The 19,660-nt window shown below is 44.6% G+C and overlaps 1 protein-coding gene across 2 annotated transcripts in view; it reads left to right on the top strand.

Annotated features, from left to right (window-relative positions):
• The first annotated feature begins 202 nt into the window (after nt 1-202).
• QPCT (glutaminyl-peptide cyclotransferase) overlaps nt 203-19,660 on the top strand; it is a 21,780-nt gene continuing 2,322 nt past the window's right edge. Inside the window, exons 1-6 of one of the 2 annotated variants that reach the window (XM_083604352.1) lie at nt 203-301; nt 12,273-12,419; nt 16,057-16,338; nt 16,434-16,613; nt 17,541-17,640; nt 19,504-19,620. In XM_083604352.1, coding sequence (XP_083460478.1) covers nt 12,345-12,419; nt 16,057-16,338; nt 16,434-16,613; nt 17,541-17,640; nt 19,504-19,620 — 754 coding nt within the window. In that variant the 5' untranslated portion in view covers nt 203-301; nt 12,273-12,344. Of the gene's footprint in view, nt 302-6,083; nt 6,563-12,272; nt 12,420-16,056; nt 16,339-16,433; nt 16,614-17,540; nt 17,641-19,503; nt 19,621-19,660 lie in introns of those variants that run through there. The other variant, XM_083604351.1, reaches the window with a different exon arrangement.

Below are 19,660 nucleotides of genomic sequence, written 5' to 3'. Positions count from 1 at the left end.
GTGATTGCCTAATTCTCCCACTTTAAGTAGAATTATCAGCCTAGAAGGAAAGCATCCAATTCCCACACCAGCTACTAGATGTGATGGAATAATCTGTAGCTTGTTTACAGGAATGCTAGATTGCATGTGCAGCAATTTAGTTATAATCTACGCTAGGGTGGTGCATTAAAAGAAATCTTCCTACTCTGTAATTGCTTTTCAGATCCTGGTCTCAAAGAGCTGCTCCAGGGGATGCTTAAGCTGCTTAGTTCTACCTTTCCCTACTCATAGAATGGGTCCTCTGCAGCCCATCGATTGCTAGGTAATTTATAGATAAAGTTAAATGTCTTTAGGTTGGACTTTATGTCTGGCAGCAACAGCTGAATGGGTCAAGTTCCATGTCAGACTTCCATTGACTTTAAAGGATTGTACAGTTAGGATAGGAAGCCTGTGGATCTCCAAACATGGTTGGACTCCAAATCCCATGAGCTCTGACCATTAACCATGCTGGCTGGGGCTGATGGCAGTTGAAGTCCAACAATGTATTAAGAAGCACACATTCTTTCTTCCCATTCTAAGGAAGTACAAGTAATCTGTTGGTAAGCAGGAGCTTTACCTGACTTGACAAAGCTGGTTGAAAGCAGAGAACACTGCCATAGAAACCAAAACCCAAAGAAAAAAATGTAAACAGCATTATCTTCCCAGCAGGGAGAATAAAAGCAACCCAAGTATGCTACATCAGACTTGGAGGTGAAAAGCCTACTGTTAAAGGAAAACTTGGAGGTGAAAAGCCTGCTGTTAAAGGAAAACATAATAGGCTGTCTAATTGAGGCAAGCACTTGGAGTGGGTGGATCTCAAGCAGTAAACATGGGGTTGTGACGGAATGTTCTGTAAATTGTTGGGAGACAATTTAGCCTCAAAAGGAGGTGACATTCACAGCAGAGATTAATTGCTGAGCCCCAACAGTTGGGGTGTAATTAAGCAGGGAGGTGCTTCCTCAGGTATCTTGGCTGGAGATGTATAAGGCTTTGAATAACTGCTTTTCAATTCATGGTGCTGGAGGAGACTCTTGAGAGTCCCATGGACTGCAAGAAGATCAAACCTCTCCATTCTTAAGGAAATCAGCCCTGAGTGCTCACTGGAAGGACAGATCATGAAGCTGAGGCTCCAATACTTTGGCCACCTCATGAGAAGAGAAGACTCGTTGGGAAAGATGGAGGGCACAAGGAGAAGGGGACAACAGAGGACGAGATGGTTGGATAGTGTTCTCGAAGATACCAGCATGAGTTTGACCGAACTCCGGGAGGCAGTGGAAGACAGAAGTGCCTGGCGTGCTCTGGTCCATGGGGTCACGAAGAGTCGGACACGACTGTAATGGTTCTAGGGGTTGCTCATGCGTAAGTTGCCGCCACTCTTGGCTAGGTTACCTGGTTGAACCCTTTCTGTCTGGACAGCCTCTAGCTTCGTGGCTGTCTCAGTCGCTGGCAGAATCCGTCAGGGACCTATGGAACACCGGATGTATTTTCATGCTGTCAGGCAACTTGAGCTTGAATGCCACAGGGTTCACCTGCTGTGTTACCTCAAAAGGTCCCAGCCGCCTTGGCTGCAACTTCTTGCATCCTCCCTTTAGGGGTAACCCTTGGGTTGACAACCACACTCGGTCTCCCACCCGTATGGCCTCCCCCTCCCGACGGTGCTTGTCTGCCTGCCTCTTGTAAACTTCCTTGGCCCGCTCCAAGTTCATCTTGAGTTGCTGGTGCAAGGCCTCCATTTCTTCCACAGACTGCTCTGCCACAGGTACACTCCATCCTTCCTCCCCCCTCCCCGGGAAGGCCCTGGGGTGACACCCATAATTGGCCATGAACGGGCTCATTCCCGTGGACACATGTTCAGCATTATTGTACGCAAATTCAGCCAGCGCTAGTTTCTCTACCCAATCGTTCTGTCTCTGGCTGACGTAGCAGCGTAGGTATTGCTGGAGTATACTGTTCGCTCTTTCTGCTTGCCCGTTGGTTTCCGGGTGTCGCGCCGTCAAGAAGCCCACCTCGACCTGCAGCAAGCTCATGAGCTTCCTCCAGAACCGGAAAGTAAATTGTTTCCCACGATCTGAGATGACCCTCGAGGGATCCCCATGCAGCCTGAAGATGTGATCCACAAACAACCTGGCTGTCTCCTCTGCCGTCACCACATGTGAGCAAGCTATGAAATGGCACATCTTCGTCAGTAGATCGACTACTACCATGACTGCTGTCTTCCCCCTTGACTTGGGCAAATCTGTCATAAAATCAATGGACACCACCTCCCAGAGTCTTCCCGGCATGGTTAAGGGTTCCAGTAACCCTGCGGGGGCAGCCCTCTCCCCCTTTGCCCTCTGGCAGCGGTCGCACCCCCGTACATATTCCCGTACATCTTCCCTCACCCTTGGCCACCAGAACTGCCTGGTGACGAGCAGCATGGTTTTGTGCTGTCCAAAGTGCCCAGCTGTTGGGTTGTCGTGGAGTTGTTTGAGTACCTTCCCCCTCAAGGTCTCCCCCGGTACATACAGCGCCCCCTTATAGTACAGTAGCCCTTCCTTTTCCTCAAACCCTCCATGGTTTTCCCTTCCATCTCAGAGTTCCCTGATTTTAGTTTGAGCGAACACGTCGTTTCTAGTAAGCCTGGCCAGTTCTCGTTTCCCAACCAACGCTCCCCCCCACACCCATCGGTCCTCGGGGAACACGTGTCAGATCTCCGGCGGTCCCTCTCCTTCCATGTACTCCGGCTTCCGGGAGAGAGCATCTGCTCTTACGTTTTCCTCTCCCGGCACGTATCGGATCTCGAAGGAAAACTTGGAGAACTCCTGTGCCCATCGAATCTGTCTCTGGTTGAGTACTCGCGCGGTCCTCCAGTATTCCAAGTTCTTGTGATCAGTACAAACCTGGATCTTGTGCTGCGCCCCTATTAACAGATGTCTCCATCGGCGAAACACCGCATAGATCACAAGCAGTTCGCGGTCATACACCGTATAGTTTTGCTCCGACTTGCTCAGCTTCCTTGAGAAAAAGGCACACGGCCTCCAGCCCCGCTTGGCCCTTGGCTGCAAAAGTACTGCCCCAATGGCTCGGTCGGACGCGTCGGTCTCCAGCCTCATGGGTTTCTCCAGATCAACGTGCAGGAGCTGCTCTTCCGAAGCGAACGCCTTCTTCAGTCTTTCAAAGGATTACTGGGCACTTTCTGTCCAGGCGAACTTCTTTTTGCTACTGAGACAATCTGTGATGGGCGCTGTCAAGTGGGCGAAGTTCTTGATGAACTTCCTGTAGAAGTTGCTGAACCCTAGGAACCTCTGCACATCCTTCCGGGTTTTGGGGGCCTTCCATTCCAGCACTGCCTGCACCTTGCTTGGGTCCATAGCTAGGCCCTTGTCTGACAACTTGTACCCCAGAAACTTGACCTCTCTGGCGTGAAATTGGCATTTTTCCAGCTTGACCCACAACTGGTGCTTCTGCAGTCTCTTTAGCACTTCCCTGATGTCTCTGACATGTTGCTTCTCATTGTCCGAATAGATTAAGACGTCGTCCAAAAAGGCTACGCAGTTCTTGTACAGCAGGGGCCCCAACACATGGTGCATGAATGCTTGAAAGCAGGCGGAGCCCGATTGTAATCCAAATGGCATGACTAAGTACTCAAAAGCCCCCAGAGGGGTGAACATGGTGGTTTTCCATTCGTCCCCCTCCCTTATCCTAATCAAATTGTACGCTCCCCTGAGGTCCAGCTTGGTAAAAATTTTCCCCTGCCTCAGCCGTGTTAAAATGGCATTGGAGAAAAGCAGAGCAGGGGTAGCAGTCAGAAATTTTTCAGTCAAGAGCTTTTTCCAGCATGGAAATACAATTGTGGGGAAATCTTCACCTGTCGCTAGTCCATCTGTCAGATGTCTTATTATGTGTGGCCCCTGATTAATTTCTGGGCCTTCCTCCTGCAAAAGATGATACAGAATTTGCATATAAAAGGGTAAGCCAACTGCTAAGGGACCAACTGGCTTGCAGTAGGGAAAGAGTGGGAAGCTTGTGTGACGTGACATGAGACAGAACTTTCCTCTTAGCCATGTGCCTTTCATTTCACAACCAGGACCATCTTACCAGCTTTGTTTGCCAAATAATTGGAACCTAGGAATCTGTTTTATTCCAAGTATGAGCATCCAGCTCAGTATTAACACTGAGTATCAGTAACTCCCCAGGATTTCATGCAAGGGTATCTTCCAGCCCCACCTGAAGATGCTAAGGAGAGAACCAAGAACCTTCTGTACAAAAAGCAGATGTGCTACCTTGGATCTGTGGCTCACAGGATGGAAGAAAGGAAGGAAGGAATCTTCTTCTTCTTCTTCTTCTTTGGCGATCACTCGTAGCCGAGTAAGATTGTCTTCCATAAACACGGTTTTAATAGTGAGTCCGTAAGTGACTGTGGAGGCCAATTCTGGATCCACACGTCCTTCCACAGTGGAGACATTGGTTTCCGGGCGGGAGTTGATCACGGTGTGGATTTGACAAGCGTATCTTCCTCTTAGCATGTTTCTCCCTTGCATCCTGAGTTTGAGTGTCTTCAAAGCCCATGACACCTTTGGTAAAGGCTGTTCTCCAACTGGAGCACTCACAGGCCAGTGTTTCCCAGTTGTCTGTATTTATACTACATTTTTTTAGATTTGCCTTGAGACAGTCTTTAAACCTCTTTTGTTGACCACCAGCATTACGCTTTCCATTTTTAAGTTCGGAATAGAGTAGTTGCTTTGGAAGATGATCATCAGGCATCCGCACAACATGACCAGTCCAACAAAGTTGATGTTGAAGAATCATTGCTTCAACACTGGTGATCTTTGCTTCATCCTGTATACTGACATTACTTCACCTGTCTTCCCAAGTGATGTGGAAAAAAATCGGAGACACTGTTGATGGAATCTTTCAAGGAGTTGGAGATGGTGCTTAAGGAATACCAGAGACCCAAATGCAAACCCATCTTTTTGCAAAGACTTACAATGCAATCCTATGTATGCTAACTTGCTTACATGCCACCCCAATTGGTGTGAGATTCCAGGGATTCCAGGCACTTACCCTGGGTTCATGTTTCCTTTTGAAAATGAGGCACAGTGAAGACTGTGGTGTCTTTATGATATATTGTTTATTTACACATGTATACAACCTAAGCCTGCCATTAAAGGGTTCATAGCATTAACATTCCAAGAGGTTCTTGCTTCCCCCATGGCCACAGTCTTGGGTGCCAGCAGAAATCATCCATGGCCCTCTGCTCAGCTTGTCGTGTTTAACAGACTGCAACTATTTCCCCTCCAGCCCACATCATCATCAACTGCAATCCTAAAACAACTGCTCTTCTTCCAACTCTAAAACTACTTCAGAGGCTCTTGTCTTTCTAACTCATTCTGAGTTGAGGGAGGGGCCCCTCCCATTTGCCCTCTCAAACTACTCCTTTTGTCCCCCCATCATATTTAACAGGCCATTACCAGGCTGGCTCCTGCCTTGTATGTTAACATGCTAAATCCAGTGTCTGGCACCCAGGAATTAGAAGGGGAGTCCAGGCACCCCACAAATGCATAACAGTATATTCAGTGGTGCCTACTCCGAGATAAAGATGCACAGAATTGCAGCCTTAGACTGATGTATTAACAAGGCTCATACAGAGGATTAACAACAATAGTGCAATTTATTTTGAAAGGACCTAATAGTTAGGCTCTTAAGCTTTCTGTAGGAGATTAAAATAAGTGGCTTTAAAAAACCAAAAACCCTGTGAATTTATGTTGGCGCTTGGGGTTGAATGCACTGAAATGACACACTCTCAACAGAAACAGACAATGTGGTTTGATTCCATACTACTTCATGGGGATCTTGTTTTTGAGGAAAAAACCACAAAGTGCACCTCACTATGTATTTAGCTGTAAAAAAATAACCCACCCTCCTCCGTATCATAGCACTGCTACACTCCCTGTATCTCTGGGGGAAGAGGAGAGGAAATGAGGGAGGGGAAAGACCATCCTGCTGTGGCTGTTGCCCAAGTCTGAGGAATTAGTCATATGTCCTCCTCCTGATGCTGCTGACGTGGTGCCAGGGACAGAATTCATTTCCCTGAGGAAATGATAGGCAAAGGATTGATTGGATGTGTGAATAAACATCCCTCTCCATTTTCTGTAGGGCAGGCAGGCAGGAAGCATGTTAAGAAGCAGAAAAGGTGCCTAATTAACGAGAGCAGATGCAAAGGTAGAGGCTGCCGGGTGAATCACATGCAGCCGCGCACATCTCATGCCTGCTCTCCCAGCTGAAAGGCTGCCCTGCTCTCCCAGCTCTGCCCCCTTTCCCTCCTCCTCCAGCCTAGTACTTCGAAGCTGCTTCTTGTCTGCGCAGAGAGATCCTCCTCAGCGAGAGAACTGGCAGCCTCGGGTGTTGCCACATAAACAGGAGAAGCCGTTTCCGAAGAGGCATGGCTGGGGGAGGCAAAGGCAGCCAGGCTGCAGCATCCTTATGCCTGGCCTGGACACTCTCCCTGGCCCTGGCCTCTTTCCCTCAGCTCGTGAGTGGACGAGTGGACTGGACCCAGGAAAAGGTATGTTGGGGGTCTCTCTCTCTCTGGTGGCTTTTTGTAATTTTGCTTCTGTGGGGAGGGTTACGTGTAGCATGTGGGGGGAGGGAATGACAGGGATGAAGGGATTTGGTGTGGGCAAAGGTCACAGGCCTCTCAGTCACCATGGCTTTGCAGGATTTAAAATAGTTTATCAGGCATCAGATTTCTCTATCCTTACTGGCAAATCACTGGTGCCAAGGTGCGCCTTTAAGATGATAATATGGGTGTGTGGGAGGAATGAACTCTCTGTGGTGTTCCAGCAGTTATTATGTCTTTTATATTTCCACTTATTATATAATTGTGTATGTTTCTATATGTGGATTTCTCAGAAGGGCCTTAAGGCAGATGATCTAGTAGGGCGATTGTGTATGTTAAAAATAGGCGATCTGGCAGGGTGGTGTACAAGTAAATGCCACCCACTCAGCCCAATCATCTTGACACAATGCAGAGCACCCCAAAAAAACAGGAGGGAAAGACAAGCAAATGCACTCTAGATACAGGCTGAGAGTGAATCACAGTGAATCAAAAGAGGGCATGGTCTGAAGGCACATGATATGCCAGTCTTTCAAAAGCAGTTCTGGGTCTGATTGGTGCCTGGATGGCAGACTTTTGTGTGTGTGTGTGTGTGTGTGTGGAGTTCCATGATGGAAGAAAAGCAGGGTGCAAATGCACTAAGTAAAAGGGCAAACTACAACTACAATGCACCCTACAATACAACCTACAATGCACGTACAACAGTCAAACTCTGCATACACTCAGAAGTCCCAATGAGTTCAACTGGACTTAATCGTAAACCAGAATGGTGCACTGTATTTTGAGTTACCTTAGAGCACACACTTGGTATATGCTGGTACCCCAGGAATCTCAAATTAAGCTTCTCAAAATCTGCTCAGAAACTAAAATGGTGGCTAACTTTGTAACTAGATTGGAGCTACATACTTAGGTTATATGGTTATAACCATATATGGATCTGATTATATGGATCTGGTTACATGGATCTGATTACCATTTTATATATATCAAGGTGCTTGTTGATGGAGACAGACACTTAATGGACAATCCTATATATTGAGTTTAATTAAGCTTTCTCCTACTGAGTTTAAGTAAGCTTTCTCCAAAGTGGGTATAGCAGGGGCCTCCAACTTTCTTGGCCCCAGAGGAACATTTTCAAATCTAAAGAAATGGTTATGGGCACCAAAAAATACCCATTTCATTGAATGAAAAACTGGGCATGTTCAGAACCCCTCTCTGCAAATCAGCACCTACTCACCCCAAAATAAACAGACCGAAGAAAGCAGGACACCCCCTCCAAAAGACAGGCAGCCCTCCCCTACCAACAAAACAAAACAAACCCTACAATAAAAAATGAGAGGGCAGTGGGGTGTCAGGTGTGCCCTGCTACTCCAAGGCACATCAGATTTCAACCTTATTTAACAATGCACACTTCTTTTCCCCTATGATAACCATTCTGAACCGAACTGGACAAGACTTTCATAAGACAGTGTGCTGCTGTTAAGCGTGGTTGTGGTTGTAGAAGGTTTGGCTCAGCCACCGATGCAAGTGCAAAGCTGAACAATCAACATGCACTGCATTGTGTTTTGGGGAAGGTCTCTGTATGGCCAAATAGCATAAGTTCAGGAAGCATGTTTTGAAACTTCATGCAAACTTGCCTATAAATGCTAACATCAGACACTTATGTGCTGTCCTACTGTATTAATAATGCATTGCATTACATTCAATAATGCTACATGTTTACTGCCTGGTTAGCACTCTTATGCTGGCATAAAGTAAATGCAAATTAGTCCCTTAGACCCTGAGATACCAGGCCTCCTGGGTTCAATTCAATTCCATTTGAAGGCAATGGGGAAATGTGGGTTATTTTTAACCGCAGTATATATGCTTAATACAGAAAGCCCTGATGCGTCTTTAAGCCTTATGTTTTTAAGGACAAGCAATTATTTACTCCTTCCCTTGCTGCTTTTGTCCCAGGTTTGATGTAATCTAGGGCAGTGATGGAGAACCTGTGGTTCCTCAGATACTGTTGGACCCCAACCTACATCAGCTCCACCTAGCATAACCAAGGAAAATTGTAGTCTGGAGGACCATAGGTTCCCCATCCCAGATTTCAGGCTAGGGCAAGCAAGGTAGCATCTGTAAGTTCCTTATTACAAGATCATATGCCAAGCCTAAATATGGATTCCCCCCCCCCCCCCCCGTTCACAAGAGCGTTCCTAATGCTGTACTTTTGTAATATCTTTGTTCTGAAGTCTCTGATAATTGTGGCCAACATTAAACGCTGTCTAGTTTTCTGCTGCTTCTGATCTAGCGGGTCATCCATTTTAAGAGAACGTATGATTTCCTGACATCAAAGTGTCTTATAAAATAATGGCTCTGTCTGTGTGCATATGATGTTAAAGCACATACAATGGGGCCTCAGATGCATTCCAGGATTTATGCCAAAGTAGGCAGAAAAATAACGGCAGAATTTATCCACTTAAGGGCAAGTAAACATGGCATTTCAGTTGCTGCCGTTGTTTTAACTTACTGTTGCTCACCCATGTGTCAGCTCAAAATCCAGTGCTACCTTCTTCTCCCTTTCTGCAGCTGTGTACACACTATATCTTTGAAGCACATTTGAAACCTGTCGTACCACAGATTGCTGTAACTCCTATATTTCCTGCTGCATAATACACTTCCATTTGCACAGCTGTTGCACAGGATGCACAACCAGTATTTTCACACAACAGCCCTTGCACGGGTGGTCAGAGAACCCAGGCTATATATCACAGCCTGGTTCTTTGGGGGCTTTCAGATTACCAGTATATTGGGCACCCATCCTAATTTGTTTGTGAGGAGGCTAGACAATGTTGAACACTTTCCAGTGTGTCTTCCCATCGCTTTCCTTATCACAAAAACTCTGATATTTGAGGGTAGAAGAAGAAGAAGAGTTTGGATTTGATATCCCGCCTTTCACTCCCCTTCAGGAGTCTCAAAGCAGCTAACATTCTCCTGTCCCTTCCTCCCCACAACAAACACTTTGTGAGGTGAGTGGGGCTGAGAGACTTCAAAGAAGTGTGACTGGCCCAAGGTCACCCAGCAGCTGCATGTGGAGGAGCGGAGACGCGAACCCGGTTCCCCAGATTACGAGACTACCACTCTTAACCACTACACCACACTGGTACTGCATTTATTGCAGAAAACTTCCCAAGCAATTATAACTGTATGTGATTGATTCCCGCTCCAAAATGGTAATTGTCTGGAAGTGCATTATGTTTTCTATTAATGCTCTTTTTTGTTTGTTTTTTAAATAAACCCGTAAAGAAAGTCATGCATATCACAATGTGAATCATTTATTTCCTTAATTATTTTTTTTGGGGGGGGAGAGGATGTACATATACACCCCCCCGCCCTTCTACTCAAAAGGAGACCCAGCTCAGCTTACAACATGAAATAATAGGGAGGGGAGACATCTTACAACTTTTCAAAACTATAATTCCTTTAATCAGTGATCAGACCTAGCAATTCCATTTCTCCATTTATCTCTTGTGCTTCCAAAGAAAACATATTCTTCTGCATTAGCATGATTACAGCATTACTGTATTTTGTCTTATAATGGCAGTCACTGGCTACAGTAAATGTTTGTTTGGTCCTGCCAGGAAGATTGCCATCGTAGGTGTCTTTTATTGATTTTCATGCTAAGTGTGCTCATTTCTCCCCGCTAACATCATTCTAATCTCACTGTGGTTCAAAGAGCCCTGTTGGCTAAGATGCATAATGCTTTCCACTATTCATACTTAAAGAAAGCTATAATTTAAGAATCACAGTAAACTGAGCATGCTAAAAATTATGAAAAGAAGAAGATTAAAATCCGCAAAGACCCTCTCTGTTTAGCTTCGAGACTTCTCTCCCAAGCTATTTGCATATTTTCATACCTCTCAAATTATATTATACTGTTTTGAGTTTGGGTTCCAGAGTTTGTGGGTGCAAGGTACCCATAATTTCTGGATTTAGTAAGTATTATAATTTAATTAATGCTTGGAGTCTTAAAATGGGCTACCAGATGCTAGATTTATCATGTTAAAATACAGGCCAAACAGGAAGATGGACCATTAAAAGAGGACAAAAGGGAAGATGCAGAGCTATTAAGAAAGCTATCAGCGAAGCAAAGACTCTGTGCCAGTCAATAAATGGGTGGAGCCCTTCCCTGAGCTCTGAGATCCTTAGTCAGAAGACAATGACAGAGTTTTTGTTAGGAGGAAGTTTTATGATTTCACTTGGCTGTGGTGTGATTGAGGGGGAAAGGTCTCAGTCTGTTAAACATAGCAAGCTGGAGAGGAGGGGTCAGAGCACAATATGGGCTGTCAGTTTTAACTGGAGGTTGCAGCAAGGGGAGCGGCAGGACCCTCTTGAAGTGTAATGCTTTGAACCTCTCCATCTTAGGCTCAGGTTGTAGATATGTGTAAATAAACCATATATCATAAAGACACCACAGTCTCTGCCATGTCTCATTTCCCAAGTACTGTAAACACATACTCTGGAGAAGCGCCTGCACCCCTGGAATCTCGCACCTCTTGTGGAAGTGTATATTTACTTCCTCATGAGGCAGACCCTAAATTTGGCACACGTGGCATTCGAAGCCTACTTAGTCATGAACATGAGGCATTTGTACATAACTTCAAAAACGTAGACCCACCAGATATCCCCAGATACCTAGAAAGCTGACCTTGTAAGAGGCAGGAGCAAAGACATGGTAATTACAGGAATACACATCATATACACATCCCAGCTTTTATCAGTACACACAATGATGTGCTCACACTTTCAAAACACAAATGTACATATGTGCGTGCTTATTTACCTCAGCTATGTTCATCTGCATAGCCTTGCCTTTCTTTTATTTTTTACCACCCTTCTTGACAGTCCCCATATGCTATGAAGTCCCACCACCCTTTCTATCCCATGACTTTCCCTTAATGTTGAGGTTCCACTTTGCTTTCAGATGAATTAGGAAGTTACTGCACATACTCCAGCTTCTTGAAGTCAGCCCCAGGCTGCTAGTTATGACTGCTGGCACAGTGGCATGGAAAAACCTGAAATGGATGTCTGTGCAAGTAACAGATAACCAATAAGATCTTTATTATGAGAGTTTATTCTTTAAGATTGTTGTATCGGTCACCAAGCACCAAAACAGATGGGCCAGCAATCTTCAATAAATGTTTTTTATCTATTACTGTTGTTATGTATTCAGTGGTCTGTGTTTGCCTGAGCTTGAGTCTGGACTAAGGATTCTGAGCTCCTGTGTTCTGATTCGATACATGATGTCCAATCACAGAACATTTCAGGATTTGGGCCTCTGCCATTGGCCCTTGAGGGATACCTGTTCTAGAGGGTCCCCAACCCGCCTCTCTATTGTTCGGAGCAAAGTCTGGATCCCACCAGTTATATGCAGCAACTATTATGCTGATATGTTTCTATGTTTTTCTCTTTTTTGGGGGGTGGGACGCATGTGTATACATACTTCCATTGTTTGACACTTTGGATGATTATTTTAACAGAAAACTGCTAATGGTTACTTTTAAATAATACTTCATACACTACTGTCATATACAAAACACTATAGCAAAATTCATCCAGTCATTCATTATGATTATTTATTACGTTAAAATAATCTTGCCTCCAATTCCTTCCTCAGTACTCCCACCGTCCAACCATTTTAAATGCAACTAGCATCCAACAAGTTGCTGCTCACACAGATATCAACCGAATGTGGCAAAATGATTTGCACCCGATACTGATTGAGCGATATCCAGGATCACCCGGCAGTTATGCTGTGCGTCAGGTGAGTCTGACGAGCTGAACGTGCAGTTCACACTGATGTCTGCAATAATCCTTCCCTTTCTGTTTCCAGGATACCTCTAACTGTCCACCAGTTCTAAGTACGCTGGTTCGCACTGGTTCTCGGTAAATTACTCACACGATGGTCTATTATAACAACCTGATAGATTATAGGTCACATTTTGCCATAAGAATCTCTGCATTCACAGCAGTGGCTTGGCCCTCCCAACTCTGTATGTAGAACACAAGAGCCCTGCAGATACAGGCCAATAGCCCAGCTGCCCAACATCCTGTTCTCACAGTGGCCAACCAGATGTCCGTGGCAAGCTCACAAGAGGGCAACAGCACACTCCCCACTTGTGATTTCTAGCAACTGGGATGCAGAGGCATACTGCCTCTGGCAGTAGAAACAGAACATAGCCTCCATAGCAAGAAGGGACGCGGGTGGCACTGTGGTCTAAAACACTGAGCCTAGGGCTTGCCAATCGGAAGGTCAGCAGTTCGAATCCCCACGACGGGGTGAGCTCCCATTGTTTGGTCCCAGGTCCTGCCAACCTAGCAATTCAAAAGCACGTCAAAGTGCAAGTAGATAAATAGATAAATAGCTCTGGCGGGAAGGTAAACGGCGTTTCCGTGCACTGCTTTTTTTTCGCCAGAAGCGGCTCAGTCATGCTGGCCACATGACCCGAGAAAACTGTCTGTGGACAAACGTCGGCTCCCTCAGCCAGTAAAGCGAGATGAGCACCGCAACCCCGAGTCGTTCGTGACTTAACTGTCAGGGGTCCTTTACCTTTACCTTACTATAGCAAGAAGCCACTTCCAACTATTGTATTGCTTTGTTGTTGCTTTCATTACTTATTTGTGCTTTTGTCTTGTGAACCGCCCTGAGATCTTTTGATGAAGGGTGGTATATAAATATAATAAATAATAGTTATAATAATAAATATATCTGATCTAGCACCAGTAATATAATATCACATTCTCATATAATGGACCAGATGGCATAGCTTTGCGAGCTGGAGGAAGAATTGTATTCCTCAGTTGCAAAAAAAAATGAAATGAAATAAAATAGCTACGCTGCATATTGGAAATATCAAAAATATTTTCAGTGGAAGTAGAACTTTGAGGGAGGTTGCACAAAGTGAACACAGAATGTGTAACAGCTGAGCATTTATCCCTTGGAAAGGCCCTCAAACAGCTGTGAGCCATCTTGTTGCAGTTGCAACCTGAAGACAGGTGAGTTTAATGATCTGCAGTTGATGAGGGGGAGGTGCGTAGCCAGTTTCAAAGAGTATCTATTGCATTTAGTGCTGTAGTTTCCTTGGAGATTTACTGGCAGAGAGCTCAAACAAATAGAAAACAGTGACATCTCTGGCACAGCAGTCATCGGGCATGTATAGACAAGAATCTGTATTGCTAGGGGAGAAGAGCAATATCAAAGTAAAAACTTCCTAGAAAGAATATTAAATTATGCAATTGAATGGAAATTGGGTTTACCAGAATGTCTCCTTTAGGTATAGATTTCCAATGTCAAATAGCAGGTTAGCACTCTGCTTGGAGTGGACAATATTCATTCTCATTCATTCTCTCTCTCTCTCTCTCTCTCTCTCTCTCTCTCTCTCTCTCTCTCCTTCTCTCGGGGGTGTGTGTGTGTGTGTGTGTGTGTGTGTGTGATATCAGTCTCCACCACAGGACAGGTGAACGATTGTCCTGAATTCTTGTGTGCATTTTCTTGCTTTTTTGTTTCATTAGTATTCTGTTGTTCCTTCAGTAATCTCTAAGGTTATTGACTTCCCACCCAAAAACTGTTGAGGTCTTCACCCGCTTAGTTTTACAGATGGCAGTGCATCAGCTTCTCCGGACCTTGGGCTTAAATGTAATTTACTGGGGCTTCCTTCCTCATAATGCACAGAGGGATCCACTGAGCATCATGTTTTCATTACTGCTGGTCCATCTTATTTAATTATTGCTTCTCATATTGCTTCTCATAAGCACTGAATCCAGGATTTCCTGTTCATTGGCTTGATTTCATGGAAGTGAATCAAGAGCTATCCTTTAGTCACATCTCTCTTCATTTGTACAGCATGATTCTTACGCATACGTATCGAAGTGTTATATAAGATGCCCTGTTAAACCTTTATTCCAATAACATGAAATGTGCCGCAGGGACCATTTCTAAAGCAGATGAGACACGTTGCTAAGGAAACATCAATGAGGGGCAATTAAATGTCATTAACTGACAGCAGCTAGGGTCCCAAACCTGGTTGCCTTCTGTGACAGCACAGGCTGTAGCCAGCATTAGGAGAGGAAAGGGAGGCAAGCAAACCAACTGCTCTGTCATCTTAACTTCACCGCTGACACCAAGTGGATACCAAGGTTTATCTCTGGCTGCCTCCACTGAACAACCTTTAATCTTCTGGACTTTAACTGGCCCAAACTATTACAATTCAATTCAATTCCAGTTCATTATCCCCAGGTCCCAGGGTGAGTTACAACAATCAAAATTACAGATAGGTAGCCGTGTTGGTCTGCCATAGTCAAAACAAAAAAAATTTTTTCCTTCCAGTAGCACCTTAAAGACCAACTAAGTTAGTTCTTGGTATGAGCTTTTGTGTGCATGCACACTTCTTCAGATACCCTGAAACAGAAGTTGCCAGATCCTTCTATATAGTGAGAAGGTGGGGAGGGGTATTACTCAGAAGGGTGGTGGGAATGGGTGGTTGGCAGATAGCTGTGATGAGCCTGTTGACGACTCTTAATGACTGCAATAGGTCTTACAGGAAAAAGCAAGGGGTGAGAAGGTGAAAAATGGCTTTGTCATGTATAATGAGATAAGAATCCAATGTCCAACAATCAAAACAAAATGTTAAAAACAATTTAGAACAACTTACCACCTCTACTCCCAATAATGGGTAGGGTGGTACGGTCAGAGTAGATAAATTGGCATCCATGGGACAAATTTAACGTTGTGCTCTTCCGATTTCTGCTTGCTGGGCAAGAGGATCCCCCTCCCCTCCCACTGTGTTCTAGATGCTCTCTTGATCCTCCAGAGCAGATTTGGAAACTCCAGCTTAGTTGAATCTGGCCTTCTAGACTAAAGCCCCTTGATTTCCACGGTTCTACTCTGCATATGGCTAACAATGCGGGTGGCGCTGTGGTTTAAACCACTTAGTCTCTTGGGCTTGCCGATTGGAAGGTCGGCGGTTCAAATCCCTGCGACGGAGTGAGCTTCTGTTGCTCATTCCCAGCTTCTGCCAACCTAGCAGTTCAAAAGTACACCAGTGCAAGTAGATACATAGGTACCACTGTGGCGGGAAGGTAAACAGCGTTTCCGTGCGCTCTGGCTTCCGTCACAGTGTTCTGTTGCATCAGAAGTGGTCCTGCTGGCCACATGACTCGGAAAGCTGTCTGTGGAGAAACACCGGCTCCCTCGGCCTCAAAGCAAACCCATGTGCCTCAAAGCACAACCCCATAGTCGCCTTTGACTGGACTAAACCATCCAGGGCTCCTTTACCTTTAAGCTGTCAGTGTTGAATTTCAGTAGATAATGACACACCTTTCTAGGCAGTTTTTTTAAATACAACTTTGCTTGAAAATAAGAAATGTTTGCCTCCTTTGACTTGTGGCTGTATACATTTCAGCATATCAAGCATCGTCTTCAAGGACTACAGGCTGGCTGGGTAGTTGAAGAAGACACGTTTCAGAGCCATACTCCTTACGGATACCGCACCTTTTCAAACATCATCAGCACCCTCAATCCCCTTGCCAAGCGCCACTTGGTGCTTGCTTGCCATTACGATTCAAAATACTTCCCACCACAGTCGGACGGCAAAGTGTTTGTCGGAGCCACCGACTCAGCGGTGCCCTGTGCTATGATGCTAGAATTGGCACGTTCCCTGGACACGCAGCTTCATTGTCTGAAGGTATTTTGTTCTTTTCTGCAGTTGTTTCTGCATTAACCATGAACCACAGCATGGCAACTGACCTTGCATTTTGTCCTCCGCCCTTCATCCCACAGAAGGCCGTCATAAATGGCAAGTCAGATCTCTCCCTGCAGCTCATTTTCTTTGACGGCGAAGAAGCTTTCGTCCGATGGTCCCCTTCAGATTCTTTATATGGCTCTCGGCACTTGGCCCAAAAAATGGCATCGACTCCACACCCTCCAGGCGCCGCACATACAACTCAGATTCAGGGCATTGTAAGTGAGAACTTTATGGATGGAGAAGGAAGTGGGGTGAGGTGCATGCGCTAGAGTAACTGATCTAGACAACAAATCCGAGAAATGTTGTGTGTGTGTGTGTGTGTGTGTGTATATATATATATATATATATATATTCACACAACATTTCTCAGATTTCTCTTTTCTCATTGGTGCAACTGTCTGAAATGTTTTGAAGCAGGACCAGAAAAAGCCTCTGCTTGGTGAAGGATATGGGGTATATGGAGGCAGAAAAGTGCTTTACAATCTTTTGATGGGTATAGCTATGGGATGCAGAGCATTTTATTTTCTTTTTTTTTTTTTGCATGACATCTTGGGCATAATCCAGCCAAAATTAAACACTCCGAAGTCTTGTTGATTTTTAAAAGGGAGGCAATTTGGCATGTAACTTACTCTCTCACTGGAATTGTGGAAGAATCATCTCCGTGTTTCAAATAGCAGTATGCAGCCATTGGGCGTGTATGAGCCACTGTCCACAGTGAATGTTCAACCATGTGAATGGCTGGGTCACAAAATGTCTCTGGGGCTTATCCTCAATTACTATTTGCCTCGCTTTTTCCAGGCATAGGCCCATATTTTAAAGCTCTTTGTCTGAGCACTACTACTTTTTTTGCCCCAGAACATCCCTGAAAAACCAGGTCTAAGTGCAACAAATGGCAATGTGGGTTTTCCAGAGATTGCAGTTTGCTCCAATTCTGCTCTAAAGAGCGGGTTTTTTGCGGGGAAAGATCTGGAGCAAAAAAAAAAAGCTTTAAAGTGTGGGTTGGGCTTGGAAAACAGGACAGGTATGTGTGGATAAGCCCTGGGTCTGTCAACACTCCCTGATTTGGGCCAGTCAGTACAACATATTTATAGGGTTCTGTCAGTGACATTTAAAAGGCCTATTTCTTTATTAATTTCTCATAGGATCTTTTTGTGCTACTGGATTTAATCGGTGCTCGGAACCCAACATTCCCCCTTTACTTTCTGAACACAGCCCGGTGGCTGGGGAGACTTGAAGCGATCGGTAAGATCAGATTATGCAAAATATAATGACTTAAAAAACAATGGTTGCCATAACAGGAACTCTAAGCTCTTCTAGCTTCATGTGTGTAGGAGTTAAATTCTGGCTGTAAATTACTCTCCAAATTTTACAGCTCTGCATATGGCAATTATTTTTGCCTTGGGGTGGAATTTTAATGAGAAGAATAATTTCTGACTATAGTACTCACATATCATATTGTAACCCATCTCACATTTTCTTTATTAAAATATTCATAAGCCTCACAGGATCAAATCATTTAAAATCAATGAATTAATTCATTTAAAAAAAAGCAGCTGAAACAATAAACAACTGCCTACAGCTGATTCGCAGCAGAGTTCATATTTCATAAACATCTGAGACAATAACCAAGTTCTTCCTTTCTTTTTCAGACTCAACTCTGTAAGATAAAAATCTATGCTAATATTACCCAGTGAGTTTGCTAGCATGGGCTGTTAGCTGGTCAGCATTTGGCAGTACAGTTGTACCTTGGAAGTCGAATGGAATCCGTTCCGGAAGTCCATTCAACTTCCAAAATGTTCAGAAACCAAAGCACGGCTTCTGATTGGCTACTGGAAGCTCCTGCAGCCAATCAAAAGCCACGTCGGATGTTCGGATTCCAAAAATAGTTCGTAAACCGGAACACTCACTTCCAGGTTTGTGGCGTTCGGGAGCCAAAACATTCGAGAACTAAGCTGTTCAAAAACCAAGGGATGACTGTACTTCATATAAGAAGCCCAAACTGGTTTGTTTTCAACCTGAGATGTCATAAATCAGGGATGGGGCATCATTGGCCTACAAGTCCCTTTAGCACCAGCCCTTGTGGCCAGTGGTCAAGGATGTGGGAAGTTGAGAGTCCACCAACATCTGGAGGGCCACAGGTAGTACATGTGGGGATGGGTTTTAATAAGTAGGAGAGGTTATATTCATTGCAATTTATTCTGGGTTGAACAGAGTTTCGAAATCCCACCCTTGGCAGCAAAATTAATAGGAATTAGGCTGTAAAACCTTGTTTTGAGCAAATCCAACTATGAAATAAGTTGGCTTTCCCCCTTTTAACCCACTTAAGAATCAGGCAACAACTGGTAAAGTAAGTTTAAAAATAAGATTTACTTACTTTATAATTATGCATTGGATCACAACAATGGCAGCAGCAAATCTATGCAGGCAAAATATTTACAGTATAAGCAGCTTCAAGCATGTGCCTGGAGCTGGAGCAAGTGGAGACATGTCTGCATCCAACACTGGTCAAAGGAAAAGAGGAACAGGAAGTATTTTATGTTCCTTCCTCTCCAGGAAAAGGAGGGGAAATGAGATCACACAGAGCGCTCTCTACCACTTGTATTTCTATGGTCTGCCTATCAACAAAACAGCTCTGTGGTATTAGTGCCCTCTCATGCTAACTAGCAAGAATATGCATTTGTTTGGCTGCTTTGTTGTTTAGTCATGTCCGACTCTTTGTGACCCCATGGACCAGAGCACGCCAGGCACTCCTGCCTTCCACTGCTTCCCGCAGTTTGGTTAAACTCGTGTTAGTAGCTTTGTTTGGCTGCTAATCCCCCACAAGACATGGGCTGCATCATTCACAAGGCCATTGTACTGTGTGAAATTGTGTATGGGGTGTGTATTACTCATTTGTGCATCAAAGTTAGTCTTCCCTATCCTTCGAGCCCCACTTGTTGTTAGATTACACCCCCATCATTTCTAGCTAGCATCTGGGGACCTTGGGTTAGGAAAGGATGGTCAAAATGTTTAAAACATTTCAAATTTAGGGTCTTGGCTTTTTTAACAAAATATTGCCATACACTGTTTAAACTTTTTAAAAATGTTTTTTAAAAAAACCTGCAGAACAAAACCTCGTTGCTTTGGGTTTGCTAAACAATTACTCTCCTGAAAGGCCCTATTTCCGGCCTGACTTACGAAGACATCCAGTAGAGGATGACCACGTTCCATTTTTAAGAAGAGGTACGACAACCTTTTATACATTATACTTTTGGCAGCAGAG

The sequence above is a fragment of the Podarcis filfolensis genome, assembly GCF_964270895.1.
Source record: "Podarcis filfolensis genome assembly, chromosome: 3".
Taxonomy (NCBI): domain Eukaryota; kingdom Metazoa; phylum Chordata; class Lepidosauria; order Squamata; family Lacertidae; genus Podarcis; species Podarcis filfolensis.
Note: the sequence above shows the minus strand (reverse complement) of the source record. Positions and strands in the feature narration are given on the sequence as shown.